Raw genomic sequence first — 15,263 nt, 5'->3', positions numbered from 1 at the left:
GTGAAGCCTATTTTATGCACATAAAACTTTTAGTTGAAATATGTGTGTGCTTTCAGTATATTACTTTTAAAAGTAAAATTCCAAGACAAAAAGTATCCTTATGTTGAAGTTCATTTTGCTTGACAAAACAAACAAATATAACATACTAATGATGTTAATGTTAAAAAAGTTAGTAAAAAGTGTACTTTAAAAAAAAGGAAATGATCAGTTACAGTGAATAGAGACTGTAATACAGAAATTGTTCATTCTCAAAGCCTACAGTGGTGAAAAGTCACATTAAACATTCCAAAACAAACCTTAGTTCTGAATCACAAGATATAGTTATCAACAAACCTATCAGTTCAATTTGAAAAAGATTTAACACACTCAACCTCCAGTGAGCTAGAGATCTAATGTTTGGATATGAAAATGGAACCAAAATTTTGCAAAGTTCAGGAAGGTTCACACATCCTGCACACCAGGTCATCTCCAGCAACCACGTACATGTACACTTTTCTGTCTATGACACTGGGTCAAAATTGAAAAATTTGGAACCTAATCTGGATATAAACCTGTCCCAACTTTTGCGAGCACTCAGATTTATAGTTGGTTTGAGCTCTTTTCCATTTGAACACAAACACGCCCCATCAATAAATCTATTAAGTGACTTGCAAAAAAATTACAAATACATTTCTAGATCTATTCCATATGTGTATTTTAATGGAAGTATTTTAATGTTTTAATAGTTTAGACCTTATGCAAACACTGGTTTGTATCACCCTAGATACCCATATGTATCCCACCATCATAGCACTAGGGTGCATCAAATCAATGAAGGAATCTATTTTCGTAACACTCCTTGGAAGTAGTATCATTACTCATATATTACAGAGGAGAAATTTAGGCAGAGAGAGAAGTGACATTCTCAAGTCACACAGCAAGTTTGTGACAGAAGTAGGAATTGACCACAAATCCTAAATCAGAGGATTAACCACAAGGCCATTCTTCCTCCCCCATTTAATACTGTTAAGGAACTAAAACATTTGTCAACTTTTATTACTTAACAGGAGAAATTCTGCTCTCCTCATGTGATACTTTGAAACCTTAGAAAAAAATTACACTTTATTAATTTTCTTTATAAAACTGTGAAGCTCCAAGTGGGCTTTCTACCTTACAGCAGAAGAATGGATGGTGTTCTCATATGGTATAGGTGCTTAAATGTGAAATTTGTGGTCATGGCTACAATGAGAATTTGGAATGATAGAGTCTTTGTTCTGTATTTGGAGGGCTAAAATTGAGATCTTGATGGCAGTCAATATTGGAAAAATCTATGTTGTTAAGTGGGAGACTATCCGAATTTCTGAATATTAGTTGGGGCTGTCCAGGACTATATGGACAGAATTAAGGTTGGTTTTTTAAATACAAAATGTGATACTATACAATTGTACATTTATTTAAGAGACTGCAAGAACTGTGAGTGTATTAGTATATAACATTTTGGTAATGGTTAATTTTCATCGTTTTAAATTCTTCATTTTAGGGAGTCTAAGTTCAAATATTCCTTGGAACATATTAACTTTAATACTGTTTAGCACCTTAAAATTAAGAAAGATTTGTCTGTTGATAATGGACATTCAATTTTTAAAGTACTCACACTTCCTAGCAGAAAAGCTGTATGAATAGAGAAGTGTGAGATCCCTCTGGTGGCCAAAGTATCAGTTCCCAGGGAGATTTATAAAACACTAACAGTGGATAGGTTCTATTGTATATTCAATTCAAAAAACTAATGTTAAATATAAAAAGTTATATGGAAAAAATAAAAAAACTCATCCATATAAAGACATTCACACCAGGCAAATGGTCATGTTGTTGCAATGAATCATGGCCTCCTCCTAGATTTAATTCAGAGTTCAGATGGAATAAGAGAAGCCTCAGGAGAGAGAGAGTGTGTATGGGGGAGAGAGTTGCGTGAGAGAGGAAAAGGAAAGGTGGAGAATAAGGCTGTCAAACAGAAAGGATTCTCAGCATGAATAAAACTGAACACAAATCAAAAGTTACTATAATAAATTTACCAATTTTAATACAGTCAATAGTGGTAATAGAAAACTGCTCTCTGATTCAGGAATAACTATTGTTTATGGAAGTGCACAAATATTTTATTAAACATGGTTAAGGAAATAAAATTAGTTCCAATTCAAAATGCTGTACCAGGATACCTATGGCCATCAGCCCCTGAAAATGCACAATATCCTATTGCTTTATTAGAATCTTAATTAGTGTATGTATTTGTCTATTGCCAGCAGCGTGTTAGGTGCTTTAGATAAGCAGAAACACAAGCTTCCTGCCTTAAAGAATTTGTAATCTAGACGGATAATAAAACAGAGAGGGGGATAAGAGAGAAAGAATTGTGACGAAAAGGTGGAATTTAACACATACTTTTGGCATGAGGAAAGCTAAACAAAGAAGAGGAACATGGTTTGTAGACCTTACACAGAAGGCAGTGTGGCCTAGTGGATAAGGTATTGGACTGTGACTCAGAGCACCTGGAATCTAATTTTCAGCTTTACCACTGGTTAGCTTGGGCAAGTCAGTTTACTTCCCCCATCTGTAAAATGGGAATAATGATCTTACCTCTAGGGTAATGTGCTTTAAGATCTACAGATGAAAAATTATATCTTTTGGAAGTAGTACATTTTAACAAAGAACATAGAATATCAGGTTGGAAGGGACCTCAGGAAGTCATCTAGTCCAACCCCCTGCTCAAAGTAGGACCAATCCCCAATTTTTGCCCCAGATCCCTAAATGACCACCTCAAGGATTGAACTCACAACCCTGGGTTTAGCAGACCAATGCTCAAACCACTGAGCTATCCCTCCCCCCAAATGAAGAAAGAGTGGAGGTATGGTAGACTAAATCAAGGAAACTACTCATAGAAGGTTCACGTTATGAAGGCCAAGATACTAATTGGGTTCAAAAAAGAACTAGGTAAGTTCAATGGCTATTAGCCAGAATAGGCAGGAATGGTGTCCCTAGCTTCTGTTTGCCAGAAGATTAAAAAAGAAAAGTCAAGGAGATTGAATAAATTAGAGGATAATTAATGGAATATGGAGTTTGACCTCTTGGTCACTGGATCAAATTCAGCATAGTTCGTTAACTAAAATAATAATCTGATTGATAACTTGGTGGCCTCTATGAAATGAATTTATGGTCTCAATCCAGTTTGTAATGGGCAGCTGTCTACCTCAAATCATGACCACAATTGGCTTTCTTAGCCGTAATCTGACTAGAGAACCCAAGGACTCAAGGGCTATACATACTGAACTGACCCTTTCCCCCGCCCCACTGTATAGGTGGTCTTTTTAGTCAGGTTTAGATGCAGTGGCAGGATGGTGTGAAGCAGCTTGCACTGATGCTGCCTCTGCCGCATGTATTCTGTAACAGAAAATTCTGGTTTTCTGAGCTATCAATTCTGCACTTCTCACAACCACAAGTTTCACTCAAATACAAAAATGCTCATGAGAGAAATGGATAGCATCATGGCAAGCACACACACAGTGTCTTAAATAGAATAAGCTGAACGCCCTTTAGCTAATTATAATAGCTAAACACTGGATAAGATAAATTAAGTATTATATAAATATTATATTATTTGACTGTAGTAAGAGTTCTTACATTCTTAGAGGAGCTATTTTAAAATATTTGACATAAACTAGTAGATCTAATTAAGAAAACGTAAACTACCAACCAGGGTATATTAAGTCAGCTTGCATTTGCAACAGAATTTCCAATGATTTCATGTAGTCATACAAGTCTTCAAATACTGCTGTCCCTTCTCCTAGAATACAGTCACCAGAAAATATAGCATTTTCTTCCACTAGATGTAAAGCCATATGATCATCAGTGTGCCCAGGTGTATATAAGACTCTATTAAATGAAAGAATGAATAAATTTTTATGCAACAATCACATATACACCATTTACATGTGACAGAAACAAATGTTGATAAAGCCATGACTTAATATGGTACTCCAGAAAAAACCTCTGTAAAAGAATCCTTATTAGGGAAAGAGGGTTAATATGAAATGTCAGCTTAGAGATGATGTGATTTGGGCTAACCTGGTCCATTTTCTTAAGCTTCATAAACATATATGCAAACTGGCAAACACAATTAGCTCTAATATTCTATTCTATAACATAGGTCCTTATACCACACTCATCACTGTAGTATCTGAGCACCTTCTTTTAGTGCATTACACGACATGGCTAATATTCAGGGTGACCAGATGCCCCGATTTTATAGGGACAGTCCTGATTTTCGGGTCTTTTTCTTATATAGGCTCCTATTACCCCCTACCCCCGTCCTGATTTTGCACACTTGCTGTCTGGTCACCCTACTAATATCTGTCATGTGGGGTTCGTTTTCTTATTCTTTCCACAGGAGAAGAAATATGTGCTGTGGTTTTGTTTAAGTTTTTTTTTTAAAAAAAAAAAACCACACATACACATTTATGTTGGGGAAAGCAAGGTCAAAGAAATGTGCTTTGCACATGGAGCTGAAGGTGGGGTGAGGTTTGTGAATTTCCCTCAGTTCCCCGGGGAGCTCATTCATAGTGTCAGGCCATCCCCTTAGAAAGCTCTGTCTCCCACATAGATGAGCTTTACCCCATTGTAGAAAGTTCCACTGGGCCAGAGGAGCAAATTTGTCTATCATAGTCTTCATCCTGGACTTTTGGGCAATCTTTTAGATTTCCTGAGTCTAGGTCATTGAGTGCTTTGAAGATAAGGACCAAGACCAAAATTAGCTCGATTCAATATTCTATGGGGAGCCTGCGCAGGGAGTGGAGGCCAGGTCTGATGTGTTCACTATTGCTTGTGTTGCTGAGGAGACATGCTGCAGTATTCTTGTACCAGTTGGATTTTCTTAAGGGTTGAAGGCTTTATGCCCAGGTATACTACATTGCTGTAGCTCAGCTGAGAGATGATGAAGGCATGAATAAGTGAGGCCAGGTCATCGTTTATCAGGATGGGACAGAGTCTTCCAGTAAACTAGGGATGGTTTAAAGCCTTACCTGGGGATGCTGCTATATAAGAGCTTAGCATCATTGAGGAATCCAAGAGCATTACTAAACTATAGACTGGACTGACTAATTGCGGGTGGATGCCTTCAACTAAAGGAGACAGCACCATAGCTGCCAACAGTTCAAAATGCTTTCCTCTGCCCACCACTATAAACTCTATCTTGCTCTGGTTCATCTTCAACCTGTTGTTCTTCATCCACGAGCTGATCTTGTCCAAGCATTATGTAGGCCAACTTAGGAGTAATGGTATGTCTTCAGAAACGTAATTATTTAAACGGCAAGCCCTTTTTTTACCCCTAGCGTAGCTGATCTTTTTTCTCTCCAAAACTTATTTTTAATATATGAAATGCTTTCAAACAGATATATCTTTTACTACTTGCAGTCGATCTTGCAGCCAGCCTACTGCTGTGTTCTACAACACTGAAGTAGTTTAATTCACCACTGACTTGAAAGGCACTCCCTCTGAGTAAGGAAAGGAAGCAGGCTGTCTCCTTAAAACTGGCTGGAGCAGTAGCGCAGTGTTATTTTGCTGGGAGAATTCTGGACAGAGAAGGGCCTAAGGAATTTTAATATTAGAAGGAATTACCAGGACAAGCAATCTGATGCGAATACCTTTGTACAGGGTTCATCACAACCACTGAGAACACAAAATACATTTCAGTTTGAAACTGTTCAATTAGTTGTTCAGCAATTTTGTCGCTTCCCAACTACAGTGAACAATTGTACACAGGGCGTTTCAAGAAATATGATTTAATTACAAGTGTTTTAATCCCCCTGTGTAGATTGTTTCAAAAGATTAACAGCCCATGCATCCTCTTTGAAGAAACCTTTTCACCATAAGAATGACACCACAACTTCGAGAATCACCTTTCTACAAAAAAAACAAAAACAAAAAAAACACCACACCCACTAATTAAAAAATAAGTTATCCTGAAAACTCAACCTAAAAACAAAAAGTAAATTAATACAAATCTAAAAAACGAAAACTTTACTGCAAGCAGAGTTTTTATTTTTTACCTTGAAATGAGACAAGTACCAAAGAATCCATGAAGTACATTATTGACTTTGTTATTATCTATTTTACATGGAAGCCACTCAGAAACTATGATGATGGGCAGCTGTATAAAACACTATAGAATATAGATGGTTGCCCAAAGGAACAGTTTTATCTAGGGAACCCTTAATAATTTTTCTAGGGAGGCTAGATAGTGCTGAAATCAGGGGCTGGATCCAGCGAATATTAGGTAATCCCCTCTCACGTAAGTAGGTCCTCTTGACTTCAACAGTACTATTCAGCTGCAGAAAGACTACCTGCATGAGTAAGTGGTGCAGGATCTGACATATAAGCAGCCCTCCAGTCAATTATATCTAAAAAATAATTTCCACCGTGGCATATTCATGAATCTCCTCAACTGTTTTGGCTGTCTTAAAAATAAGAGCTAAATTATGATGCAGTTATAAATAGTAACTTCAGAATTATGAGGTATGAGAGGAAAACATGCTTAGTTTTAAAAGCTGACTTAGCCTACTAGCACAGAACTAACATTTACCTGAGTGTGGCTCCCTCCGTTTTTAACACATCTCCATCTTTTAGGTATGAATACTTTAGCTTTTCTCCTTCTATTATTTCCTCACGATGTGGAGTGCGTGGAAGCTTACTTATGCAATATTCGGAACCTATTTAAAAAAACAGACTACATTTTAGATCATTCATAGTTAGGACTCTACCAAATTCATGGTCCATTTTGGTCAATTTCACGGTCAGAATTAAAAAAATAATAAATTTCATTATTTCAGCTATTTAAATTTCAATTTCATTTTAATTTCAGTGTTGTAACTGTAGAGGTCCTGTCCCAAAAAGGAGTCTGGGGGAGGGGGGATGCAAGATTATTGTGTGTGGGGGGGGAAGGGGGGTTGCCATACTGCTACCCTTACTTCTGTGCTGCTGCTGGCAGCGGCGTTGCCTTCAGAGCTGGGCCGCTGGAGAGCAGCAGGAGCCCAGTTCTGAAGGCAGGAGCTGGCCAGGAGCCCAGTTCTGAAGGCAGAGCTGCTGCCAGTAACAGCAGCACAGAAGTAAAGATGGGATGGGATGGTACGGTCACCCTTACTTCTGCGCTGCTACCTGCAGAGCTGGGCCCTCAGTCAGCAGCCACCACTCTGCATCTACCCAGGTCTGAAGGCAGCAGCACAGAAGTAAGGGTGGCATGATATGGTATTGCCACCCTTACTTCTGCGCTGCTGCTGGCAGGTTGCTGCTTTCAGAGCTGGGCACCTGGCCAACAGCCACAACTCTCTGGGCACCCAGCTCTGAAGGCAGCGCAGAAGTAAGGGTGTCAATACCATGCCCCCCTCTCCCCCCCAAATAACTCCTTTTTGGGTCAGGACCCAAAATTTGAGAAAAGCTGGTCTTCCCTGTGAAATCTGTACAGTATAGGGTAAAGGCACACAAAAGACCAGATTTCACGGTCCATGAAGCTTTTTTCATGGCCTTGAATTTGGTAGTACCCTATTCATAGTTAAGCACTGATTAATCTCAGGTCGCTAGCATGGATGGCCCATAAAATTACAAAATGTCAGTAGATGCACCATTATGCATGAGTCTATTTCAATGCAAAGTTAAAGAATAAAAAAAGTTTATTGCAATAACAACTCATGTATATGAAGGAACATTTAATCATATCTACATCAACAAGACCACTCAGACACCTACGAAAACCTCTAAAATTGGTGTTCTGCATCAGTAATGTTTTTTAAAGAGGATAAACAAAATATGACTTCTCCAAATGAAATTTCACTAGTTTCATTTGGAGAAGTTGCGTCTTGTTCATTAAGACACAAACACCATTTCCAGCAGCACTTGGGGACTCCTTGGAAGTAACTCTGGCTAGTTTAAAAAATCTGGTGAGGTTTCAGCCTGTGGCAATATCCCACAAAACACAGAAGGGCTACATTTTTTGTATTGTTCATAAAGTATGAAGAGAAACAGCTTTCTCCGCTTACAGATTTAACCAAAAAAGCATCATTGAATGTTTATCCAAAATAAACAAGATATCATATTGATAAGGACAAACATGCAAAGTGTCCCTACCTTACACAATCTGGGGTCTGGGCGTTCACCAAAAATTTCCATTTGAGTGGTTACCAGCCATCTCACCCAGTTATTTACTTGTTGTAAAAGTGAAAATAATGGTCAATTGATTATTCTCAGTGTTAAGTCAGGGAGGAATCTCTTGTTGTTGGGTGAATTATCAATGGTAAATTAATTTCTCTCTCATCATTTACAGACAAAAGACTATTAACAGCATGAGGCTTTTCCCCTTCCAAATATGTAAATACTTATGTATATATTGACATGAAAAAACATTTTGGAGCACATCTAAACCAAACATTCATACTATTTACTGTATTCATACTATGAGCTGTATCAGCATCAAGTGTTTAAATACACTCTACAGCTCACATGAAGATCTCAAGTGCACAGTCAAACTAACAATCCTCCAAAACACTCTAGTTAGAGGGTCCCTGTCCCCATAGCTAACCAGTAGTGCCCCTTCAGTAACTGTCAAATTAAACTATAATCTTCTGCCTACCATTGTGGATGTTTCTACAAATATCAGATATGCCTCCAGTATGATCCTGGTGCCAGTGTGTCACTAAAATTTCCTGGATTGAGATGTTGAACTCAGCCAGTGCCTGTTTTAAACAGCCAATATATTCAGGTATAGCTGGCTCTCCCGTGTCAATAAGGATCCTTCTACATTTAAAGAGAGAAAATATGGCAGAAATGTTCAATTACAAAAGTCATTAGAGAATTAAGAGACTCCTTGGGTGATGAAACCCTAAATACTACAGGAAGAACACCTCTTCATGCGATATACGGCTGCAGTGTTATCAGCAGAAATACTCGAATTGCATTCCCCTCATTGTAAGATAGAGGACTCCCGGCAGTATGTTCTTTATCAGGGCCCTGGCACTGCTTTGGTCCAGAACAGCCTAAATTCAGTGAGGTTTGGGCATGCTGCAGAAGGTGACCAAATGTCCCGATTTTATTTAGGATGACCAGATGTCCTGATTTTATAGGGACAGCCCTGGTTTTGGGGGCTTTTTCTTATACAGGCACTTATTACACCCCTACCCCTGTCCCGCTTTTTTACACTTGCTGTCTGGTCACCCTACATATATTTGGTAGCATTTTTGGGGAGAATTGAGGATAGGTTTCCAGAAAGATGGGAGAAGCAGGTTTTTTTGGCCGAGCTGAGTTTACATATGTTTGCTTTTTGAATGCTGATGGATTATTCTGTTGCAACATTTAATTGCCAGAGCCCCTACAGACAGCACAAAGGAATCTTTGAATCAAAATAAACAGTGTTGAAACTTTGGACCCTGACACAACCACTCAACATCAGTGTCGGTAAGTCAAAGTTTACACAGGGTGCCCAGAAAAAACGTGGCAAGCCCAGGGAAAAAGCCAAGACCTGTTGTCATCAGGCCCTGAGGTAAATCACTGACTATGCTGGACCATGGACCTTAACACTGAACTCGGGACAAATATGCCAAGGGAACTACGTGAAAGATGTAGAACCTCTCTGGAAGGAAGACAGGGAAGGTGAAATCCTGACGGACCCAGAATCCCAGCATACAAACGGACAAAATTGTGTGCCAGAGCCGGGGGAACCCTTCGCTGCCCCTAGTCTCCCAACCCGACGCCCTAGGCTTCCCGTGACCCCCGAAAGCCCCCTAAAAGGCACAACAGCGCAGAGAGCATGGCCCCACTCCCACACTCCGGCGACCGAGCTCCAGCCTCAGCCAGGCGGCGTCTGCGGGGTTCCAGCGGCGCGGCGGCCGCGGGGCAGAGTCAGAGCGGGCTGAAGCTGCCGGCGCCGGCGCCGTGGCGCTAGCCCGCGCTCGGCTGAAGGGCGGGGCTGTTACCTGGGCCCGGTCCCCACCAGGTAGGTGTTGGTCCCCTGCAGGGTCATGGGGCCCGGGTTACAGCCCAGCACGCGCACCACCCGCGATGAGAGCCGCTCAATGCGCGGCAGCAGCGACGCCATGTCCCCCCCAGCGCCAACAGCCTAACGGCAGCGGCGGCGGCGCCGGCGCGCGCCCGACAGAAGAAAGCGGAACGTAGCTGCCCCTTGCTCCGCCCAGCGCAGAGCGCGCGACTGTAGCTGTAGCTCCCGCAGAGGCTGGGAGGTGGCCTTTGCTTGGAGGAAGTTGGGCGGGGCTGCTTGGCCAGGGGCTGCTTGGCCATGGCCCAGTCGCCTCCTTCCCACGGCTGCCCCGGGAACAAAGAGCTCACCTCAGCGCCCTTCTTAGGCCTAGTGGATCTACGCTATGCAATTTGAGTTACGTGAATAGCATAACTCGAATCGACCTAGCTTAGATCTTCTTACCGCGGGGTCCACACTACGCTAGGTCGACAGAAGACGCTCTCCCGTTGACCCCCCCTTTACTTTTTTCAGCGCTGTTCTACTCTGGGGGGGTGGGGGAGGGAGAAGGGATTGATCTAAGTCAGGCAACTTCAGCTACATGAATAACACAGCTGAAGCCGACATACTTAGATTGACTTACCATGGTGTCTTCACTGCGGTGAGTCGGCTGCTGCTGCTGCTGCTGCTCCCCTGTCGACTCTGCCTGCGCCTCTTTCCCTGCTGGAGTACAGGAGTCAACGGGAGAGCGCTCGGGGATCGATTTATCGTGTCTTCACTAGATGCGATAAATCAATCCCTGCTGGATCGATCGCAGCCCACAGATCCCGTGGGTAGTGAAGATGTACCCTCTACGAGGTGGAGTACAGGAGTCGACGGGAGAGCGATAGATGGTAGCTAAATCGACTGCCAATGCATCAGTTGCCACAGCATGGAAATCTGAGCAAACCACAGCACAGGAAGGGTGGCTTTGCCCCTGGCACCCAAAGGCCACCTGCGCATGGCAGCTACCGGGACTGAAACTCCCATGGAATGCTTCTCTGTGCTCCAGCTTAGCCTCACAGGAACCACCACACACAGACAATGCTGCCTTTGGCTTCCCCTGAATCTGTCCAAGGGGGCCAAGTGTGGTCAAAGTCCCCATGAGACTTGTGCCATCCTTTAACAGGTGTTAGCTATGATGGATGACATTCGTAAACTGATTTCCACTATCTTCTCCCCATACCCCACCGTTTTCCATCCTCAAACTTCCCCACATATTCTGCCTTTGGGCGGAAATTTGTATTGCCTGGTCCCAGTCCAGTGGTGATTTTCTTCAGAGTATTGTTAATTAGCCAAGTTCTGAGGCTTAGGTGTGAGGAAAAATGATCACTTGAAGATTGGGAAATAAACAGATACTTACAAATTACTAAATTATAAGGGCCTTACTTGCCCTTTCCTCCATAACCAAAAGAGCCACAGAGCAGAACCAGTGCAGTTAGAAGGTATGCAGGTTGGGTAGGGGATGATTTGTGGACAAGTGGAGGAAAAAAGTCTCAAAGCAACATATTCTTACCAACATTTCAAATAATCAGTATTTTTCTTATTACACTGTTTAACGTATACATTAATATCACACGTGCAATATGAGTGGGTTATGACCCAATTCTGTGTTGTAGTCCAACAGATCTTTACGCATCTTCACGGAGGCTGCCCAAGGTTCCTTTATGTCACCTTTGCAGCTCCTCTCAATACTCTGAGGAATGCTCCACTCCCTGGCTTGCAGTGTTGTTGTACTTGTGTTAATTACTTACAATAAACAATCTGTTTTACCTTGTGATGCTCTGAGTATGTTTACCAGACCTGAAGAAGAGCTCTTTGTAAGCTCAAAAGAAGTTGATTCCTGCGGGCTCTCGGCTCCTGCTCCCTGCCACCAGGAGCCCGGCAGCATCCTGGGCTCTCAGCAACCTGCTGCAGCCAGGTGGTTCTAGGCTCTTGGCAGTGAGCTGGGAGCCTTGGTGCAACGTGTGGGCTTCTTGCAGGGAGTGGGGAGCCTCCAGGCAGCACCAGGGCTCCCAGTAGGGAGCTGGGAGCCACTGGGCAGGACCCAGCTGGGAGCAGGGAGCCAGGTGGGTGCAGCTCGGTTCGAAGCTGTGAGCCTGGGCAGCAGCTGGGTTAGGGGATCTGGGGGCAGAATGGCTCCTAGCAGGAAGTGGGTCAGCCACAGCCTGGTTGGGAGCAGGAATCCTGAGGGGGCAGCCAGGCTCTAGCTGGAACCCCGCCCCCCGCCCCGCAGTGACAGTTAGAGCCTGGCTGCTCTGCCACCCCTGCTGCCCCCGCTAGAAATTGACAAGAATGACAGCCAGCAGCCAATATAAGTAATGCAGTGTCTACATGGACACTGTATTGCCCTAACTATGCTGACAAGCCCTATGCCTTTCATGGAGGTGGAGTTATGTCAATGTAGTAGGGCACTTACATTGGGGGGAGCAAGGCTGTAGTGTGTACACTGATGTAATTAGGTCTGCGTAAGGCTTACATCAACCTAACTCTGTAGTGTAGAGCAGAAGTTCTCAACCTTTTTCTTTCTGAGGCCCCCACAACATGCTATAAAAACTCCATGGCCACATGTGCCACAACAAACGTTTTTCTGCATATAAAAGCCAGGGCCAGTGTTAAGGGATAGCAAGCAGGGCAATTGCCTGGGGCTCCACACCACAGGGGGCCCTGTGAAGCTAAGCTGCTCAGGCTTCAGCTTCAGCCCTGGGCTTTGGCCCCGGGCAGTGGGGTTTCAGCTTTCTGTCTTGGGCCCCAGCAAGTCTAATGCCAGCCCTTCTTGGCAGACCCCCTGAAACCTGCTTGCAACCCCCCCAGGGGACCCCAGGTTGAGAAACGCTGCAAGCCTCAGAGTGTCACAGCTAAATACAAATTGGAACAGATTGTTTAGGATAAGTAGTTAACATGTATTTTAAAGAACCATTCAAGGTGAAGTGGCCTATTAACAATCTTCCAGTCATAGAGGGAGAAAGGAAGGGAGGGGGAAAAAAGCATCTGGGGCTGGGTGTTGCTAGTGGGTTATAGATTGTTGTAATAAGTCATAAGTCCATTGTCTCTATTCAGTCCATGATTTTAGGCCATGTCTACACTTACAAGCTTAAGCTTACATGAGTGTAAGAGTGCTCATGTAGCTGCGTTATGCAGACGGGAGAGAGCTCGCCTATCAACATAATAAAACCAGCTCAAAGCGTGGTGGTAGCTATATTGTCTGGAGAGTGTCTCCTGCCAGCAGCACTGTGCACACCGGTGCTTATGCCAGAAAAACTTATGACACTCAGGGAGGTGCTTTTTTCACATCCCTGAGTGACAAAAGTTTTGCCGTCATAAGTGCTAGAGTAGACATGGCCTTAGTGTCCAGCAAAGTTATTAATTTAAGCTCCCAGGCTCATCTTTTAAAGTTGTTGTGCAGATTTCCCTTGAGAATGAGGACTAAGTGGTCAGATACAGACGGATTGTTTTGTGAAAAGTGTTCACCCACAGGGGATATGGTGTTTTTGACTTTTATCATTTTCCTGTATAAGTTCATTTGAGAGAACAGTGATTGGTTTCAACCACATAGTTGTGACTGGAGCATTTAGTGCACTGGATGAGGTACACCATATGTCGTGATAGGCATGTGTAGGATCCATGGATCTTGAAAGGTGTGTTGTTGGAGTTGTTGATCATCCTAGCAGTGGAGATATGTCTACAGGTTTTGCATCTATTCTGACAGCGTCTGGTGCCGCTTTGAGTTGGTATGTCCTGGTCTGTGGGAAGCTTGCTTCTGATAATGAGTTTGGAGAGGCTGGGGGGTTGTTTGAAGGCCAGAAGAGGAGGGAAAGATCTTTCAGGAAGATTTATTTCAGGATGTAGTCCCCCTGAAGTATGGGTTGTAATTGTTTAATGATACCCCATATGGGTTTAGTAAATACTCACCAGCAACCACACACCCCACAACAGAACCACTAACCCAGGAACCTATCCTTGCAACAAAGCCCGTTGCCAACCGTGTCCACATATCTATTCAGGGGACACCATCATAGGGCCTAATCACATCAGCCACACTATCAGAGGCTCGTTCACCTGCACATCTGCCAATGTGATACATGCCATCACGTGCCAGCAATGCCCCTCTGCCATGTACATTGGTCAAACTGGACAGTCTCTACGTAAAAGAATAAATGGACACAAATCAGATGTCAAGAATTATAACATTCAAAAACCAGTTGGAGAACACTTCAATCTCTTTGGTCACTCGATTACAGACCTAAAAGTCGCAATTCTTCAACAAAAAACTTCAAAAACAGTCTCCAATGAGAGACTGCTGAATTGGAATTAATTTGCAAACTGGATACAATTAACTTAGGCTTGAATAGAGACTGGGAGTGGATGGGTCATTACACAAAGTAAACTATTTCCCCATGTTTATTCCCCCCCTTCGCCCCCCACTGTTCCTCAGACGTTCTTGTCAACTGCTGGAAATGGCCCACCTTGATTATCACTACAAAAGGTGTCGTCCCCCCACCCCCGCTCTCCTGCTGGTAATAGCTCACCTTAAGAGATCACTCTTGTTACAGTGTGTATGGTAACACCCATTGTTTCATGTTCTCTATGTATATAAATCTCCCCACCGTATTTTCCACTGAATGCATCCGATGATGTGAGCTGTAGCTCACGAAAGCTTATGCTCAGATAAATTTTTTAGTCTCTAAGGTGCCACAAGTCCTCCTTTTCTTTTTGCGAATACAGACTAACACGGCTGCTACTTTGAAATCTAACTAGGGGTGTGGGGTCAGAGGGGTTTTTTATTTCCATACTGAAGCAGGTTCTCTCAGGTTATTTGGGTGGTCCATTCCATGATATGATCTACTTCTCTGGTAAAGTGTCCTTTTTTGGAGAAGGTGGTTTTAGTGTGTTTATACTGGACTTTCTCCTTGGATCATATTCTATGGTATGTGAGTGCCTGGCTATAGATTTCTTGGTGCATTTGGGATGGCTGCTGGATCTCTGAAGGTAAATGTGGTGATCTGTGGGTTTCTTGTATATGGTATTCTTTAGGTTCCATTGTTGAAGTTGATGGTGGTATCCAGGAAGTTGATGCTAGTGTGGGAGTGTTCCAGAGAGAGTTTAATGGATGGGTAGTGGTTGTTGAAGTTGTGGTGGAAATCTCTCTGGATACCATGATCAGCTTCAACAATGGAACCTGACAGACAACTATATAAAGGAAACCCACAGATCACCACACCTACCTTCACAGATCCAG

At 42.9% G+C, this 15,263-nt stretch overlaps 1 protein-coding gene across 2 annotated transcripts in view; it reads right to left on the bottom strand.

Annotated features, from left to right (window-relative positions):
* Positions 1-10,173, bottom strand: part of LACTB2 (lactamase beta 2) — a 32,419-nt gene extending 22,246 nt beyond the window's left edge. For both annotated transcript variants that reach the window (XM_077810152.1, XM_077810154.1), the window contains exons 1-4: positions 9,987-10,173; positions 8,648-8,811; positions 6,608-6,734; positions 3,725-3,903 (exon numbers count right to left, since the gene is read on the bottom strand). In XM_077810152.1, the coding sequence (XP_077666278.1) occupies positions 3,725-3,903; positions 6,608-6,734; positions 8,648-8,811; positions 9,987-10,108 (592 nt within the window). In that variant the 5' untranslated portion in view covers positions 10,109-10,173. The remainder of the gene's footprint in view (positions 1-3,724; positions 3,904-6,607; positions 6,735-8,647; positions 8,812-9,986) is intronic.
* Positions 10,174-15,263: the final 5,090 nt, after the last annotated feature.

Source organism: Eretmochelys imbricata, chromosome 2 (genome assembly GCF_965152235.1).
Source record: "Eretmochelys imbricata isolate rEreImb1 chromosome 2, rEreImb1.hap1, whole genome shotgun sequence".
In the NCBI taxonomy this organism is placed as follows: domain Eukaryota; kingdom Metazoa; phylum Chordata; order Testudines; family Cheloniidae; genus Eretmochelys; species Eretmochelys imbricata.
The sequence above is the reverse complement of the archived record's forward strand: the minus strand, read 5'-3'. Positions and strand labels throughout refer to the sequence as shown.